Source organism: Gallinula chloropus, assembly GCF_964237585.1.
Source record: "Gallinula chloropus genome assembly, chromosome: 34".
NCBI classification, from domain to species: domain Eukaryota; kingdom Metazoa; phylum Chordata; class Aves; order Gruiformes; family Rallidae; genus Gallinula; species Gallinula chloropus.
Window position 1 is genome coordinate 2,395,143 of NC_140119.1, and position 17,706 is coordinate 2,412,848.

The window sequence follows — 17,706 nt, forward strand, 5'->3', positions numbered from 1 at the left end:
AGGGGATGGAAAATATGATGTCTTCACCTGCTCCTCTGCTGCGAGCTGGGCTGGGCTCCTGGGATGGAGAGTAGGAGCTCAGAAATATTGCAGTGCTGCAGAGAGACAGCTCTGGCCAGGAGCAGCTCCTCTGCCAAGCACACAGGGCTGGGGACACTGCCTGTAGGCACCGAGGGGACACCTGTGAGGCTGAGAGAGCTGATGGATGCTGAGAGCTCACTGGAGGAGAAATATCCTCAGCACTCTACCTGTGAGTATGTCCGTGGTATGTCTGTGGGTGCAGGGCAATGCAGGTTCTGTTCCTGGAGGGATCTCCTAAAGCTGGGACATGGGGCAGTGTGTGGGGTCTGTCAGGAGGACAGGTTCTCTCTAGGAGCAGAAAGTGCTGCCTGGAAGGGATGCCCTTCTGCCCCATCAGAGGGACAGGGCAGGACAGCTGTCTTCTCCTGGGCATGGCTGCAGATATGTGAAGCAGCGTGTGCACCCAGGAGTGCCCAGGGCTGTCCTTGTGAGCAGGGTCCCTGTGCCCCCGGGGTCTGTGTGCTGGGGCAGGGACTCTGCTGCTGCCAGGGTCAGAACTCAGCCTGCCTGCTGGGCTTTCCACAGCAATAGAGACAGCAGCTGTGGGTTGAAGGAGTGACCCAGGGAAGGGCAGCACAGGTTCCTTCTTCTGTAAGAAAATGCAGGCTGGGTCAGCTTTGCTCCCAACTGCAGCTGATTCTTGACACATTCCAAAGTGACTTGGAAAAAAATTCAAGGAAGCATTTTGCTGCAAGGCAGTGTCTGCTTTGACTTTTCTTCTCCTGTGGGCTGTGCTGTGGCAGATGAGAACTTATATCTCCCCAAAGAATATGCAATGAAAACTCAAATCTTCTTAAGACTCTGGAGCTTTGCCTGAGCCCTGTGCACACAGAGGTTCCCTGGGGCAGTGCCCTGATGCCAGGAGGGGTCTGCAAAGCAGAGCTGAGCACAGGGCAGGTTGGATGAGGTCTGTGAGCACAGAGTAGGAGGTGACACGGGCAAAGAGAAGCAGCTGCAGGGACAGCTGCAGTTAGCAGAGACATTGGCAAGGAGGAAGAGTGAGCTGCTCCCAGCAATGCCCTGGCAGTGGGGATTTGGTACCTCCCTGACATCACCCACTGTGCTGATACTTTCCCACAGCAACCCCCTGGTTTCTGCCACCCAGCACAGACTCTGAGACAAGACTTCCACGTTTTCAGTCTGAGAAACCTGCGAGTACCTGTCTGTCTGTCCCTGTCCTTGCAGCCCTGGCTGGACTGTTTCTCACGGTTTCCCTTCCTGTCCTTGCTGCCTTTGTCCCACCATTACCAAAGCTCTGCTCTGCCCTCAGGTGAAACTGGAGTGACAGTGCTGAAAAGCTCATTCCTATCCACAGGGGCTTTAATCTGAGATCCCACCATCCTTCTGTTTATTGACTGCTGCCAGGCAGGACTGAGTTCTGGAGAGACCACAGCTGACCCTCCTCCCAGCAGTGGCACACTCAAGCCAGCACAAAGCAGACCTCCCAAAAGGGACCTGGCAATGTCTTCCTGAATACAGAGAGTCAATCTGAGGGCATTCCCTAAGAATTAGAAGACGTTTTCCTAAAAGAAGAGTTCCATCACTTCTCACTGTGTCTTTTCCTCTTTTCACAGGTCTCCATAACTGACACCAACAGATGTTCAACAGCAGCAGCTCCATCAGCCAGTTCCTCCTCCTGCCCTTTGCAGACACACAGGAGCTGCAGCTCCTGCACTTCTGGCTCTTCCTGGGCATCTACCTGGCTGCTCTCCTGGGCAATGGCCTCATCATCATCACCATAGCCTGTGACCACCACCTCCACACACCCATGTACTTCTTCCTCCTCAACCTCTCTGTTGCTGACATTGGCTTCATCTCCACCACTGTTCCCAAATCCATGGCCAATTCCTTGTGGGACACCAGGGCCATTTCCTACACAGGATGTGTGGCTCAACTCTTTTTCTTTGTATTTTTGTTCGCAACAGAGTACTTTCTTCTGACTGTCATGGCCTATGACCGCTACGTTGCCATCTGCCACCCCCTGCACTACGGGACCCTCCTGGGCAGCAGAGCTTGTGTCCACATGGCAGCAGCTGCCTGGGCCAGTGGGTTTCTCCATGCTGTGCTGCACACAGCCAATACATTTTCCCTTCCCCTCTGCCATGGCAATGCTGTTGACCAGTTCTTCTGTGAAATCCCCCAGATCCTCAAGCTCTCCTGCTCAGATGCCTACCTCAGGGAAACTGGACTCATTGTGGTTGGTGCCTGTTTGGATCTTGGGTGTTTTGTGTTCATTGTGGTGTCCTATGTGCAGATCTTCAGGGCTGTGCTGAGGATCCCCTCGCAGCAGGGACGGCACAAAGCTTTTTCCACCTGCATCCCTCACCTGGCCGTGGTCTCCCTGTTTCTCAGCACTGCCTTCTTTGCCTACCTGAAGCCCCCCTCCATCTCCTCCCTATTTCTGGACCTGGTATTGTCTTTTCTTTACTCAGTGTTTCCACCAGCAGTGAACCCCCTCATCTACAGCATGAGGAACCAGGAGTTGAAGGATGCTGTGTGGAAACTGAGCACTGGATGTTTCTAAGCAACAATGAACTGCTCATCTTCTTCTGCTTATCACTGACCATGAGGGCTGTGCTCTCTTTGCATCATGTCTGTCTGAAAAGTTGCACAAATTTTTCTTTCTTAAAATTTCTCCTGACATTTATTAAATATTTATAAGAACATTTTCATCAACTGAATCACTTGACCACTTGTCTGAAATGGCAGTGCTTTCCCACCATGACAGAACAGGAATTTCCTTGAAGTGTAACAAACATAAAGTCACAGAATCTTTCACAAAGTCCAACCACAGCCTAACCCTGCCTTGTCCACCTCCACACCATGTCATCAAGCACAACATCTGCACACCTTTGTAATACTTCCAGGGATGGCTACTCCACCATGTCCCTGGGCAGCCTGTTCCAATAGTTGAATACCCTTTCCATAAAGAAATTCTTCCTGATGTCTAACCTAAATCTCCCCTGGTATAATTTCAAGCCATTCCCTGTCATCCTATCGCTTGTTATCTGAGATAAGAGGCCAATCTCCACCTCTCTATATCCTTCTTGCAGGTCCTTGTAGAGAGTGATAAGGTCTCCCTTTAGTATCCTGAAGACTAAAACGCCCCAGTTCCCTCAGTTGATCCTCACAGGACTCGTGCTGCAAACCTTTCACTGTCTACTCTGCCATTCTCTGGACACAATCCAGCATCTCAACGTCCTTCTTTTAGCAAGGGGCTCAAAACTGGACACAGTACTCAAGGTGTGGCCTCACCCGAGCTGAGTATAACGGAACAATCTCTTCCCTACTCCTGGCAGTCACACTATTCCTGATCCAGGCCTGGATGCCGCTGGCCTTCTTGGCCACCTGGGCACAGCGCTGGCTCATATTCAGCTAACACCCCCATATCCTGTACTTCTAGGGAGCTCTCCAGCCACTCTGCTCCAGGACTGTAACCCTGCCTGTTGTTATTGTGACCAAAGCTCATGACCAAGCCCCATAAAGCCTCTGCCAATTGATCCAGCCTGTCCAGGTCGCTCTGCAGAGCCTTCCTGCCTTCCACAATTTGGTGTCATGTACCAACTTATTGAGGCTGCACTCAATCCCCTCGTCCAGATCATTAATAAAGATGTTAGAGAGGATGGGCCCCAGCACTGAGCCCTGGAGAACACCACATGTGACGTGCTGCCAGCTGGATTTAACTCCATTCACCACAGCTGTTTGGGCCCAGCCTTCAGCCAGTTTCTGACCCAGCAAAGAGTATACCCATCTAATCCATGAACAGATGCTTCAGCAGGGTGCCCTGGGGGAAACTGATGAAGGCTTCACTGAAGTCCATGTAGATCACATCCACAGCCTTCCCCTCGTCCACTAAGCAGGTCACCTTGTCATAGAAGGAGATCAGCAGCTTGAAGCACAATCTGCCTTTCCTAAACCCATGCTGACTGAGCCTGATGGCCTGAGTGTGGTGCATGTGTTGCGTGATGGTACTCAAGATTATTTGTTCCATCAACTTCCCCAGCACTGAGGTCAGGCTGACAGGCCTGTAATTCCTCAGGACCTCCCTCTGTCCCTTCCTGTAGATGGGTGTCACGTGTGCAGCTTCCAGTCAGGTGGAAGCACCACGTTCAGCCAAGACTGCTGGTAACTAAGGGAAAGTGGTCTGGGGAGGAAATCCACCAGCTCCCTCAGTACCTTGGGGTGTTTCTCATCCAGACCCATCAACTCGTATGGATCTAAGCGGCTGAGCAGGTCAGTAACCAGTTCCCCATGGATGATGGGGACTTCAGTCCACTTCCCATCCCCATCTTTCCACTCAGTGGTCTGGGTATCAGGGGACCAATGGTGTTACTACTAAGGACTTAGGCAAAGTACATCAGCCTTTTCTTCATCCTCCATCACAGTGGTTCCCCCCGATCCAGTGAAGGTGGGAGATTCTCCCTGGCCCTCCTTTTGCTATTAATGAATTTATAGAATTAATAACAAAAGGATTACCAGGGAGAATCTCCCACAGTTATTGTAGGTCGCAAACAAAAGGTGTAAGGGCTGAAAAAGTTTCTTTCTAGACCCCCCCCCCCCAGGTATTCCACTAGTAGCCCCAGTATCTTTGGGGGTCAGGGCTTTCCTAGCCAGGGGAACAGTCCTACCATTGCCCCACACAATTTTTGTGTCTCTACTGGGTTCCGCCTTTGAAAATTCTAAACATCAATAGCTCCCAAATAAATCTGTGAAGGCTGAAAGATGTTCCTGGGCTGAAACCTTACCAGTTAGCCAACAAGACGCTCTTGTAAACTTTGGGCAAAGGGCATTCCTGGCTATGGGAATTGTCCCATAACACCAGACATCATTTTCCAGCTCTACCAGTGTCCACATTCAAAGACGCCAAATGCCCAGCAATAGCTCCACAACAAAAGGTTTGAGGGCTGAAATACCTTGGGAGTCTGAAAACTCACCAGGTAGCCCAAAGGCAGCCCCAGTAACCTTGAGGCTCAGAGCTTTTGTAGCTGAGGGAACGATCTTAATAGTGCCTGATGTCATTTTCAGTCTCTACCAGCATCCAACTCCAAATGTGCTGAATGTCCACCAATAGCACCAAAACAAAAGGAGTGAGTGATTAAAGCTGTTCCTGGCCTGAAACCTACACAGACATCCCATTAGCAGCCCCAGTAATCTTGGAGCTCAGGACTGTCCTTGTCAAATGGAACAGTCCTTACAAGTGCCTGACATCATCTTCCAGCTCCAGCAGTGTCAAGTTTCAAAAATGCAAAATATCCACCAATAGCACCTAAACCTGCCCAGGTTGTGCACTGGGAGCACCAGTAAAGCTGACCCCCTTCACACGCTGCTTGGCCGTAGCAGGCAGATGAGGAGAGAGATTTCATGGGTATTAAACTGGATCATGTGTAACAGCTGTTTGTTGTCAGAGAAATCTGTCCGTGCCTGTGAGCACAGATGATGGGAGGAAAAGTGTTGGGAGTCCCAGGAGGCCAGTGAGGGAACTGCTGGGCTTGGGGAAGGGCAAGGTTCTGCATGCAGGGTTGGGTCTGAGGAGACTGCTTTTCCTGCCGGTCCAGATCTCTTTAGGTGACCTCAGGCCCAGCCCCCATTGCAGCATGCTGCTGAACTTTCTTCCATGATCTGAGATGTGACAGAAACATTTTTCCTACAGAAAAATCCTGCATTGTGAAACTCCTTTGAAGTTTTCATCACTCAAATAAAACCTCTCCAATTAGTTGTACAAGGCTTATTTTTTGTTAAAGAAAATGACTTGAAGTGCCATGGTTTTAAGGGATTTCTGGATGTTAATGAGCCCCATGGTGTGCTTTATTCTGAGTCCACAGACCTCAAGGTAGCAAGAGAAGAATGATGAAACCTCTCCAGATGTTTAGTCAGGAATAATGCCCAAAGTACCTTGAAGCACTAACAGGCCCCACCGACAGTCACTACTGACAAAGCCTCCCCATGGGCTCGTTAGAGCAGACAACTGGAGGCCATGAGGACAAACCCAGGCAAAGCACAGGCAGCTCTGATGCTGAGGACACCCTGGCTAGGTCTGATGAAGCAGCAATGCCAAGTGCTGACCCCCAGCCCCTGAGCAGGGAGATCCTGACCCCCACCTGTGCCTAAGGGCTCTTCCTTTGGATGTGGGCAGTGTGACCCCATGGAAGGACAGGGGTTTAATACATGGTGTCCTCCCCTGGCATGGGTGCAAGGAGGTAATGATGCTCCATGGCCACAAGGACAATGTTTCTCCTCTGAGGCCTCTGTGTCAGGGCCATCAGCCACAGCCAAAGGGACAAAGACCTTGTTTCTATCTGGCCCTTTCAGCCTGTTCAGCACCCTTGGCCATCTGTACCACAGTCCATCCTACAGTTCCCCACACCTGTGCCTGTGTCCCTGCAGGCACATTATCCCCTTCCCGACCATGCTCTCACCCCATGATGTCCCTGCCCGTACTGCTGTGTCTCCATCCATGCCAGCTGTTCCCACAAACACAAAGCCACCAGCTCCTCCACACTTCCTCAAAGTGACATTTTACACCACAGCACTGCCCTCAGAATGACATTTCTTTATCCTCATGTCCACTCTGACCTTCAAAGCTGCAGTTTCACCTTGACTTCCTTTCTTAGGTTCTTTCCCTGTAGCACAAGAGGGCTTCCCTCAGCCTCCCCTTCCCCAGGCTAAAGAAGTCCCGGGTCTCTCAGCCTCTCCACACAAGACCCCTAACTGTATCTGGTCAGACTTGCTGTGACCACACGAGGGTTTCTCCACACTCCACCAGACTGGGGAGCCCCACACTGGCACTGACTGCTCCAGAGGTGTCTTCGCTGGTGCTTGAGTCCAGATGGACAAGAAGGGCCCTTGTCTGTGTGGCCACTCTCCTCCCAGTGCAGCCCAATGTGCTCATGGCCAGATTCCTGTTCAGCACCTCTGACTGCTATGGCAGCCCCTGGAATGACCAAATTCTTCTCCCTGCAGCCTGTTCTCCACCCGTCATGTCTGAGCTGCCTTGATGTGTGGGTGTTGTGCTGGAACCTTTTGTCCTGGTTTCATTCCAGCCAAGAGCTGGACATCAAGAGGCCACGTTCTCTCTAGGAGGATGATGTGGTGTGGGAGGGATTGGAAACAGGGGGAAGGGAGGGAAATGAAAACAAAAACCATAGTAAAACATACAACACTGGTGATGCCCAGTGCAGTTTCTCACCAAACCACACAGCTCAGGCCCTACAGCTCAGAGCCCTGTGCTCCTCCCCTCCACCAGCCCCCTTTATGCTGAGCTTGATGGAATTGGCATGGAACACCCTCTTTGGCCTATTTTGGGTCACCTGTGAAGGTTTATCGAGGTCTTTTTGAAGGGAAACTCCATCTTTTTAATGGTCCACATGTGCTTGCAGGTGTCTCTCCAACTTGTGGTGCCTCCAATGAAATGCCAGCAATAGGTGTTAGAGACCCTGGGACTCCATTGCTGGACGGATGTTCAGCATGTTCGATGTTGGACTATGGAAGAACCAGAAAATGACATCTGGCACTGTTAGGACTGTTCCTTTGGCTGGGAATTCATGAGCCTCAAGGTTTATCGGGCTGCTTGCATACTCTTGGGGAGGTTTCAGGCCAGGAACATCTGCCATCCCTCACACCTTTTGCTTGGGATGTACTGCTGGACCTTTAACAGGTTGGAAGGTGAGCACTGGTATAGCCGGAACATATAGCACCATAATATTGCCATAAGCCTCCCCTTTTACCCCCCAAATTCCATTATATCCACCCCCAGAACCTTTGTACAACATCCCCACACCCCTCCCATCACCTATGGGTGTCCCCACAATTAACCCTCCCAGCACCCCTGGTGGCTCCCCAAAACCTAATTACCCCCACCCCTTCATTTTCACCTCCAAATCCCCTCATATCTCACCCAAACACTACTCTACTCCCTCCAGATGCCCTCCCTTCTGCAATCATGGGTGCCCCCCACACCTTCACCCCGCCCCCCAGCATACCCTTAATCCTTCCCAGGTACCTTGGCAGGCACTCCCCCCTCCCCCCCGTATCCCCCTTGACCCCCTACTTCCCCCAAAGAAATCCCACTTATACACCCACAGCACTGCATACACCAATCCCAGGCTCCTTCCAGAACCCATAGATGCCCCCCCTCACTCCCCAGCACTGCATTAAACCCACAGCACCACTGCTGGCTGCCCAACAACCCAAAACCCCCTCCTTTCCTCCTCAAATAACTCCATATCTCCCCCTAGCACCCTCTATGCTTCCTGCCTCAATGTCCCTTTGACCACCTTTGGGTTCACCTCCTACCCGCCTAACCTCCACTCCAAACCCAACATTATAGCTACACAGTGACCCTGGTTGCCCCCAAAGCCCTCTAGAAAGCCCAAACCCCACACTTCCCACCCAAAATCCCCCCATGTTCCCTGTAGCACTACTCTACATCCCCCATGCCACAACTCCTCAGTGCTAAGGGTTCCCCCAGCACAACTTATGCACCCTCAGCCAAACATTATCAGCCCAGAAAACTCTATACCCCCCAGCCCCATATTACTCACACAAACCCCTTCCTTTTGAACTTCAAATTCCACCATATCTCCCCCAGCATCCTGCTTCAACCCCTACACCCCCCCAGCAACAGTAAATGTCCTCCCTCCCTCCCCAGCCTTATCTTAAACCCCAATCACATTGATACCCCAAAACACCATATTATTACCCCAAAACCCGCTGTAGCAGAGGGGAAATACGGTGCTGAGGGGGTGTGCAAGTAAGTGCTTGGCAGGAGAAAGGTCTCTTTTATGTTAGTGCTGAGATCAGCCATGTTCAGTCTCGTATTGGCCATCTTGCTTTGCCTCATTCTTCTTCCACTGACTCGTTTTGCTCCTGGGAATGAGCTGTAGGTCCTGAGTCTGGTTATCTGCAGACAGGGAAGGGACTGGCATGGATAGAAGTAAAGCAGGTGTGTGAATAGCAGCCTCACAGAGGAAAAGGGATGAGGAGAAAATGTCTTTGTCCTTCACGGTAAAAAGCCCAACACCAGCCCCACCCCCTGACAAAACAAGGGAATGGGAATAGCACTTCTGAAGGTAATGGAGACTTTGCAACAGATGTGCCACAGGATCACAGAACGTTGGGAGTGTGAGGGGACCTTGTAAGATCATCTAGTCCAACCCCACAGCCAGAGCAGGATCACCCAGACTAAATCACACAGGAACACATCCAGATGGGTTTGACTGTCTCCCAAGGAGGAGACTCCACAACCTCTCTGGGCAGCCTGTTGATAAGGTCACCCCTCAGTCTCCTCCGAGCTAAAGAAGCCCAGCTCCCTCAGCCTCTCCTTATAAGGAAGGTGTTTCACCCCCTTAACCATCTTGGTAGCCCTATGCTGGACTCTTTCAATAAGTTCTGTGTCCTTTAACTGAGGGGCACAGAATTGAACCCACCATTCCAGGCACAGTCTGATCAGGACAGAGGAGAGGGGGAGAAGCACCTCTCTTGACCTACTAACCACACCCCTTCTAATACACCCTAGGATGCCACTGGCCTTCTTAGCCAGGAGGGCACATTGATGGCTGATAGTCATCCCATTTTCCACCAGGACACCAAGGTCTCTCTCACCTGTGCTGCTTTCCAGGAAGCCAGTTCCCAACCTATACTGGTACCTGGGGTTGCTCTTCTCCAGATGCCAGACCCTACACTTGCTCTTGTTAAATCTCATTAAACTTCTCCCCAGATATAGTAGTGCCAAGAACAACTCCAAATATACAATATAGTCATGAGGCAATCACAGTCCTGCCCTGCTGTTGTGCACTGGGAAGCTGGAAGAAGATTCCTGACGTTTGACCAAAAGTTAACCTTGATGAAGTTTGTGGGTTATACCAAACTCAGCAGGGCAAGTAGACACGTGGGAAGGGATTGCCACCCAGCAGGAAGATATGGACAGGCTGGAAGAGTAGGCAAGGTCAAGTATGGGGTCTAGGAGGTAAGATATTATAATCCAGGAGTGCAGCACTGACTGGGATCCACCTGGCTGGAGAAGAGCTCTGTGGAATGGGACCTGGGGGTTCTTGTGAACAAGCAGCTCACCAGGAATAAACAGAGTGCTGCTGCAGCAAACAACTGCAAGGTGCCTCAGCATGGGGATCACCAGCAGACATAAAGAAGTCGCTGTCCCACTCTACTCAGCACTTGTCAGGCCATGCCTGGAATTCTGGGTGCAGTTTTGGTCGCTGCTGTAAAAAGAAAGAAGTTCTGTGCAGGTTGGAGAAGGTGCAGAGAGGAGCCACAAAGGTGACCCAAGGCCTGGGCAGCCTGCCATCTGAGGAAAGGCTGAGGGAGCTGGGTTTGTTCACCTTTCAGAAAAAAAGGCTTAGGGGAGACCTCACAACCAGGTTCCATTACTGAAAGGCTGTCTACAGAGAAGGGAGAGACTCCTGGTTTTAGAAGGAATCACATGAAATAGCTGAGGAATAATGGGTGCAAGTTCCGGCTGGAGAGATTCCCAGAGGACATAGGAAGAAACTTTTACCCTGAGAACCAGGGTTTGCACAATGTTCCGTGGGAAGTGATGGATTCCCCAACATCAGACATTTGTAAGAGTCAGTGGGATGGGGGGTGGGGCCAGTTGGTCTGTGTGGGGCTTTTCTTGAGACTGAGCCCTTGCCGAAAATGGTTGGACCAAATAGTCCCTGAGTTCCCTTTCAGCCGGGTACTCTGTGATTGTCTGAGTCTGGTAATATCATCACTGTCCTCCAAAAGCATTCTCATGGGTTGAGCCCTCCTGTTTTGACACTCAGGCAGCTACAACAGTGGTTCTCTTCCAAGACACGGGGGAGCAGACTGTGAGGACATGAGGCTTCTTCCAGTGGCCCACTGCAAAGTCATTTAGAAAGCATCTCTTGGTTTTATTTCTTATTTCTCACCTTCTTTAACACCTGTTGCTGTCACTTTGTTAGTGGCACCACAAGTTGGAGAGCCATCTGCAAGCACACAGGAACCATTAACACAATGGAGCGTCACTTCAAACAAACCTTGAGAAACTCTGGGATTAGATTTGAATAAAAACACCAAGAAAATTCCCATCCAGAAGAGATCTTCTTATTCTGATCTTAATTATCTGGGGTGGAATTAATTTTCATGTTGTTGCCCCCCTGAGGTGAAACCATGAGAAAAGTTTCCAGCTCAACACCCCCACATCAAGACAGCTCAGAGATAATGGGTGGAGAACTGGCTGCAATGAGAAGAATTTGGTCCTTTCAGGGGATCCCGTAGCAGTCAGAGGTGCTGAACAGGAATTTGGCCATGAGCACACTGGGCTGCACTGTCAGGAGTGTGGCCACACAGACAAAGGCTGTTCTGGTCCATGTGGACTCAGCACTGGTGTGGCCAAGTCTGGAGCAGTCAGTCCCAGTGTGGGGCTCCCCGGTCTGGAGGAAGGGGAGGAGCTGTCACGTTGTCAGATAAAAGTCTGCCCAGATATGGCTAGGGGTCTTGTGTGGAGAGGCTGAGACACACAGCTTCTTTAGCCTGGGGAAGGGGAGACTGAGGGAAACCCACTCTGTGCAACATGGAAAGAAAACAAGAAAGGAAGTTCGTGTGAAACTGCAGCTTTGAAGGTCAGAGTGGCCATGAAGATAAAGAAATCTCATTCTGAGGATAGTGCTGTGGTGCAAAACGTCACTCAAGAGCAAGTGTAGATGAGCTGGTGGCTTTGTGTTTCTGGGATCAGCTGGTGAGGAGGGAGAGGGAAGTGTGGGGTGGGCTGTGGTGCAGATGGCCAAGGGTGCCAGCCAGGCTGAAAGCACCTGATAGATACGAGGTCTTTGTGGGAACAGCAGGCGAGGAGGGAGAGACAGCAGAACAGGCAGGGATATTGTGGGGTGAGAGTGTGGTGGGGGAGGGGTTTTGATGCCAGCAGCCTGCAGGAAAACAGGCAAAGGCATGGGGTAGTGTGGGATGGGCTGTGTTGTAGATGGCCAAGGGTGCTGGACAGGCTGAAAGGTCCTGAGAGAAACAAGGTCTTTGTCCCCTTGGCTATGGCTGATGGCTCTGCCACAGAGGTCTCAGAGGAGACACATTGTCCTCATGGCCATGGAGCATCGTTGCCTCCTTGCACCCACCCGAGGGGAGGTCACCATATGTGTGACCCCTGTCCTTCCCTGAGACATAGGTGAGGATCAAGATCTGCCTGCCCAGGGGCTGGGGTCAGCACTTGGCATTTCTGCTTCCTCAGAACAAGCCAGGGTGTCCTCAGCATCAGAGCTGCCTGTGCTGTGTCTGCGTTTGTCCTCATGGCCTCCAGTTGTCTACTCTAAGGAGCCCATGGGGAGGCTTTGTCAGGAATGGCTTCCACTAGGGTTCCTGAATGCTTCAAGGCAGTTTGAGCATTATTCTTTACTTGAACTTCTTGAGAGGTTTATTCACTCTCCTCTTGGTATCTGAGGTCTGGGGACTCAGAAGAAAACACACCATGGGGCTCATTAACATCCAGAAAGCCCTTACAAGCATGGGTCTCCACGTAATTGTCTTTATAATAAATAGAACTTGTGTAACTAATTGGAGAGGTTTTATTTGGGTGATGAAAATTTCAAAGGAGTTTCACAATGCAGGATTTTTTCATAGGAAAAAAAGTTTCTGTCATATCTCTGATCATGGAAGAAAGTTCAGCAGCATGCTGCAATGGGGGCTGGTCCAGAGGTCTCCTAAGGAGATCTGGACAGGCAGGAAAAGCAGTCTCTTGAGATCCAAACCTGTCTGGAGAACCTTGCTCTTCCCCAAGCCCAGCAGTGCCCTCACTGGCCTCCTGGGACTCCCAACACTTCCTGGCATCATCTGTGCTCACAGGCAGGGACAGATTTCTCTGACAACAAACAGCAGTTAAACATGACACAGTTTAATACCCATGAAATCTCTCTCCTCAGCTGCCTGCTACGGCCAAGCAGCGTGTGAAGGGGGTCAACTTCACTGGTTCCACTAGTGCACAACTGTCCTGGTTTTGGTCAGGATGGAGTTAACTTCATTTGTAGCAGTGGATGGAATGCTGTGTTTGGGAGTTAAAATGAAAGCAGTGCTGATAACACCCTGATGGTTTTAGTTGCTGTAAGACAGTCAGGGACTTTCTCAGCTCTTCATATTTCTCTATTCATGAGAAAGGAGGGGTGAAGCCAGGACAGGTGACCCAGCTGACCAAAGAGAGTATTCCATGCTAATTCTGTCCTGCCCAGGAAACAGGGGGCTGAGAGGAGGAAGAGCAGGGGCGGCTCTGGGACGCACGGTTTTCGGGAGACAGTCGGGTTCCGGGACGGCTCTGGGTGGCACGGCCTGAGCTGTGGGTTTGGTGAGAAACTGCATTGTGTAGCAACAGCTTCATAGATTTTTGCTCTAAAGTCCTGTTAGCATTGTTACATTGTATCTTTCTGTTATCTTAGTAAACTATCCTTATCCCAACCCACGGGCCTCTCAGTTTCTTGGTTTTGGGGTTATTTGCCCCTTTCTATTCCCTTCCCTTGCCTCTCACCCACCCCCCCTTCCCTCTTCCCCTGCTCTTTAAGGAGCAGGCAGCTGCGTGGATCTCGGCTCTCAGCCAGGGTAAAACCATGACAACAACCTCAGGAGGTTTCAGGCCTGTAAGATCCTTCATCTGTCACAACTTCTGATTGCCACTGGCCTGAACAGCTGGATTCAAAACTGGCTGGATTGTTGGGCCCAAAGGGTGGTGGTGAATGGACCAAAATCCAGCTGGAGGCTGGTCATGAGTGGCATCCCCCAGGGCTCAGTCCTGGGTCCAGTTCTGTTCAACATCTTTATCAATGACCTGGATGAAGGGATCAAAATGTTCCCTCAGTAAGTCTGAAGATGACACTAAGCTGGGAGGAAGTGTTGATCTGCCTGAGGGGAGGGATGGTCTTCAGAAGGATCTGAACAGGCTGGACCAAATGGCTGAGACCAATGGGATGAGGTTTAACAACACCAAGTGGAGTTGGTGTTGTTGCACATGGGTCACAACATCCTAAAGGTCTTTTCAAACCTTGTGATTCTCCAATTCTGTGAAATGTTTCCATTTGCACCAGGGGAGAGTTAGGTTAGATGTCAGGAAGAATTCCTTTACTTAAAGGGTAGAAGAGTATTGGAATAGGCTGCCCAGGGAAGTGGTGGAATCAGCTTCCCATAAAGTATTTAAAAGGCATGTAGGTGTTGTGCTTCAGGTCACAGACTAGGCATGCTGAGGCTGTGGTTGCACTCAATGATCGTAAGGGTCTCTTTCAACCTAAGTAATGCTATGATTCTATGGCACAATTCCAGGAAATTCCTGTTGTGTCATTGTGTGAAAGCACTGCCATTTCAGACAAGTAGTCGACTAAATCAGCTGATGCAAATGTGCTTCTAAATATTTAATTAATGTCAGGAGATAGTAAAAGAAAAAATAATTCTGCTCAATTCCAGGCAGACATGATGGAAAGAGAGCCCAGCTCCTCATCAAAAAGTGTATGGGTCACACTAGATGTGCAGATACCTCATTAGGAATAAGATAAATGTGTCCCATCATATTATAGCTCAGACAATGAAGAAAGACAAAAACTGTAAATAAATAAAAACCCTACTAAAAAGGGCCAGTAATATGCAGAAGAAGGTAAGCAGTTTATTGCTGCTTAGAAACATCCAGTCATTAGTTTCCACACGGCATCCTTGAGCTCCCGGTTCCTCATGCTGTAGATGAGGGGGTTCACTGCTGGTGGAACCACCGAGTAAAGAAATGTCAGTACCAGGTCCAAAAATGGTAAGGAGATGGAGGGGGGCTTCAGGTAGGCAAAGACGGCAGTGATGACAAACAGGGAGACAACAACCAGGTGAGGGAGGCAGGTGGAAAAGGCTTTGTGCCGTCCCTGCTGCGAGGGGATCCTCAGCACAGCCCTGAAGATCTGCACATAGGACACCACGATGAACACAAAACACATAAAGGCTAAACAGGCACTGACCATATTAAGCCCAGCTTCCCTGATGGTGTCTGAGCAGGAGAGCTTGAGGATCTGGGGGATTTCACAGAAGAACTGGTCAACAGCACTGCCATGGCAGAGGGGCAGCGAAAATGTATTGGCTGTGCGCAGCACAGAATAGAGAAACCCACTGGCCCAGGCAGCTGCTGCCATGTGGACACAAGCTCTGCTGCCCAGGAGGGTCCCGTAGTGCAGGGGCTGGCAGATGGCAACGTAGCGGTCATAGGCCATGACAGTGAGAATATAGTACTCTGTGGAGATTAAAAATAAAAGGAAAAAGATTTGAGCCACACATCCTGTGTAGGAAATGGCCCTGGTGTCCCACAGGGAATTGGCCATGGATTTGGGAACAGTGGTGGAGATGCAGCTAAAGTCAAGTACAGAGAGGTTGAGGAGGAAGAAGTACATGGGGGTGTGGAGGTGGTGGTCACAGGCTATGGTGATGATGATGAGGCCATTGCCCAGGAGAGCAGCCAGGTAGATGCCCAGGAAGAGCCAGAAGTGCAGGAGCTGCAGCTCCCGTGTGTCTGCAAAGGGCAGGAGGAGGAACTGGCTGATGGAGCTGCTGCTGTTGGACATCTGCTGCCGTCAACTGAGGAGACCTGTCCAAGGAGGAAAAGGCAGAGAGAATTTAGGGAAATTTTCTTTGAGGAAAATCCCTTTTACTACTTATGGAATGCCCCCAGGTTGACTCTTTGTATTCAGGGAGACTTTTGTCAGGTCCCTTTTAGGAGGTCTGCTTTGTGCTGGCTTGAGTCTGTCACTGATGGAAAGAGGGAAGTCCTGTGGGATGTCTGTAGATGGGGGTTCTGAAGTGAGGGTCATCTCAAGGTCATCCCCACCAATGGATGTGCCCAGAGCCCCAAGTAACCGGGTGAGAAAGGCAGCAAGGACAGAGGGGGAAACTGGGAGAAATGCTCCAGCCATGGCTGGAAATACAGGGACAGACAGACAGGTACTCAGGGGTTTTTACTCTCTGCGGGTTGTGCTGCCAAGGAGAAGACTCAGCCTGAAACCCTGGAACTCTGTGTGCAGAGTCTCTGCTGGGTGGCAGAAACCAGGGGGTCGGTGAGGGAAAGGGTCTGCATTGCAAGGAATGTCAGGGAGGTACCAAATCCCCACTGTCAAGGCATTGCTGAGAGCAGCTCCTTCTCCCTCCCTGACAATGTCTCTTCTGCCTGCAGCTGTCCCTGCAGCTGCCTGTCTTTGCCCATCTCACCTCCCGCTCTGTGCTCACAGAGATCATCCAACCTGTCCTGTGCTCAGCTCTGCTCTGCAGACCCCTCCTGGCATCAGGGGAACCTCTGTGTGTGCAGGGCTCAGGAGAATCTCTAACAAGTCACAGAATCACAGAATCGCTGAATTGTAGGGGTTAGAAGGGACCTCGAGAGATCATTGGGTCCAACCTCCAGATCATCGGGTCCAACCCCTAATGAGCAATGTGTTTCCACTGCCTTCTGCAAAGTTATCGAGAAAACCTCAGCTCCCACTTCCCACCCAGACACCAAGAGCAGAAAATTCAGAGCAAAGTCTCTTTACCTTTCTCTTGCAGTGAGCTCTCAGCTTCCATCAGCTCTCAGCTTCACAGGTCTCCCCTCAGTGCCTACAGGCAGTGTCCCCAGCCCTGTTTGCTTGGCAAAGGAGCTGCTCCTGGGCAGAGCTGTCTCTCTGCAGCGCTGCTGGGTTGCCATGAGCTCTTTCCATCCCAGGAGCCTGACTCAGATCAGCAGGAGAAGACACGTTCTTGTAGGCTCCCTCTTGGTGTCTCAGACCTCATGGGGATCACTCCCTGATCTCATCTCTGAGATCATTCTGCCTGGGAGCAGAATGATCAGGACAGAGAAATCAGGCAGGGAGAAAGCACAGGGGGAGGTCATGCAGCTGTTACTCTCACTGGCAATACAGACTTGACACCAACAATAAAATCAATCTATTGCATCACTCAATCCAAAGAGAGCAGAGGAATGAGAAAAGAACCTAGAGAAATGAAATTTTTAAACACCCACCGATGACTCTCCCTTCATATCCCAGGGTCCACTTCACTCTTTAACTCTCTACTGTCTCCAGCTGAGTGGCACTGGGGAACAGGGAATGAGGGTTGGGGTCTGTTCATCGCACATCGTCTCAGCTGCTCCTTCCTGCTCAGGGGGAGGACTCCTCACTGTCTCCCCTTGCTCCAGCATTGGGTCCCACCCACAGGAGACAGTCCTGCATGAAAGTGAGTCTTTCCCACATAACTTCAGATAATTACAGGCTGCTCCAGCGTCGGTCCTCCACAGCCCTACCAGCAAACCTGCTCCAGCACAGGCTTCCTATGAGGTCACAGCCTCCTTCAGTGTCCTCACATGCTCAACCTTGGGGACCTCTATCAGCTGCAGGTAGAATCACTGTTCCACATCATCCAACATGGGCTGCAGAGAACAGCCTCATTCACCATGGTGTTCTCCACGGGCTGCAGGGGAATCTCTGCAATGAGGCTTGGAGGACCTTGTCCCCCTACTTCACTGACCTTGTTGTCTGCAAAATCCCTTACATTTTCTCACTCCTTTCTCTGGTGGCAAAAAGGAGCTGCTGGTTATTATTTCCCTTCTTAAAAATACTGTCACAGCGTTGTGATTCACAGTGCTCTGCTTCCCACGGCCAATGCATT

General features: G+C 50.8%; 1 protein-coding gene across 1 annotated transcript; it reads right to left on the reverse strand.

The window, feature by feature from the left end:
* Positions 1–14,711: 14,711 nt before the first annotated feature.
* Positions 14,712–15,635, reverse strand: LOC311203017 (olfactory receptor 14A16-like; the record flags this gene model as incomplete). The annotated part of the gene is made up of 1 exon (XM_084277655.1): positions 14,712–15,635. The coding sequence occupies one exon, from the start codon at positions 15,633–15,635 to the stop codon at positions 14,712–14,714; it is 924 nt and encodes a 307-aa protein (XP_084133781.1).
* Positions 15,636–17,706: the final 2,071 nt, after the last annotated feature.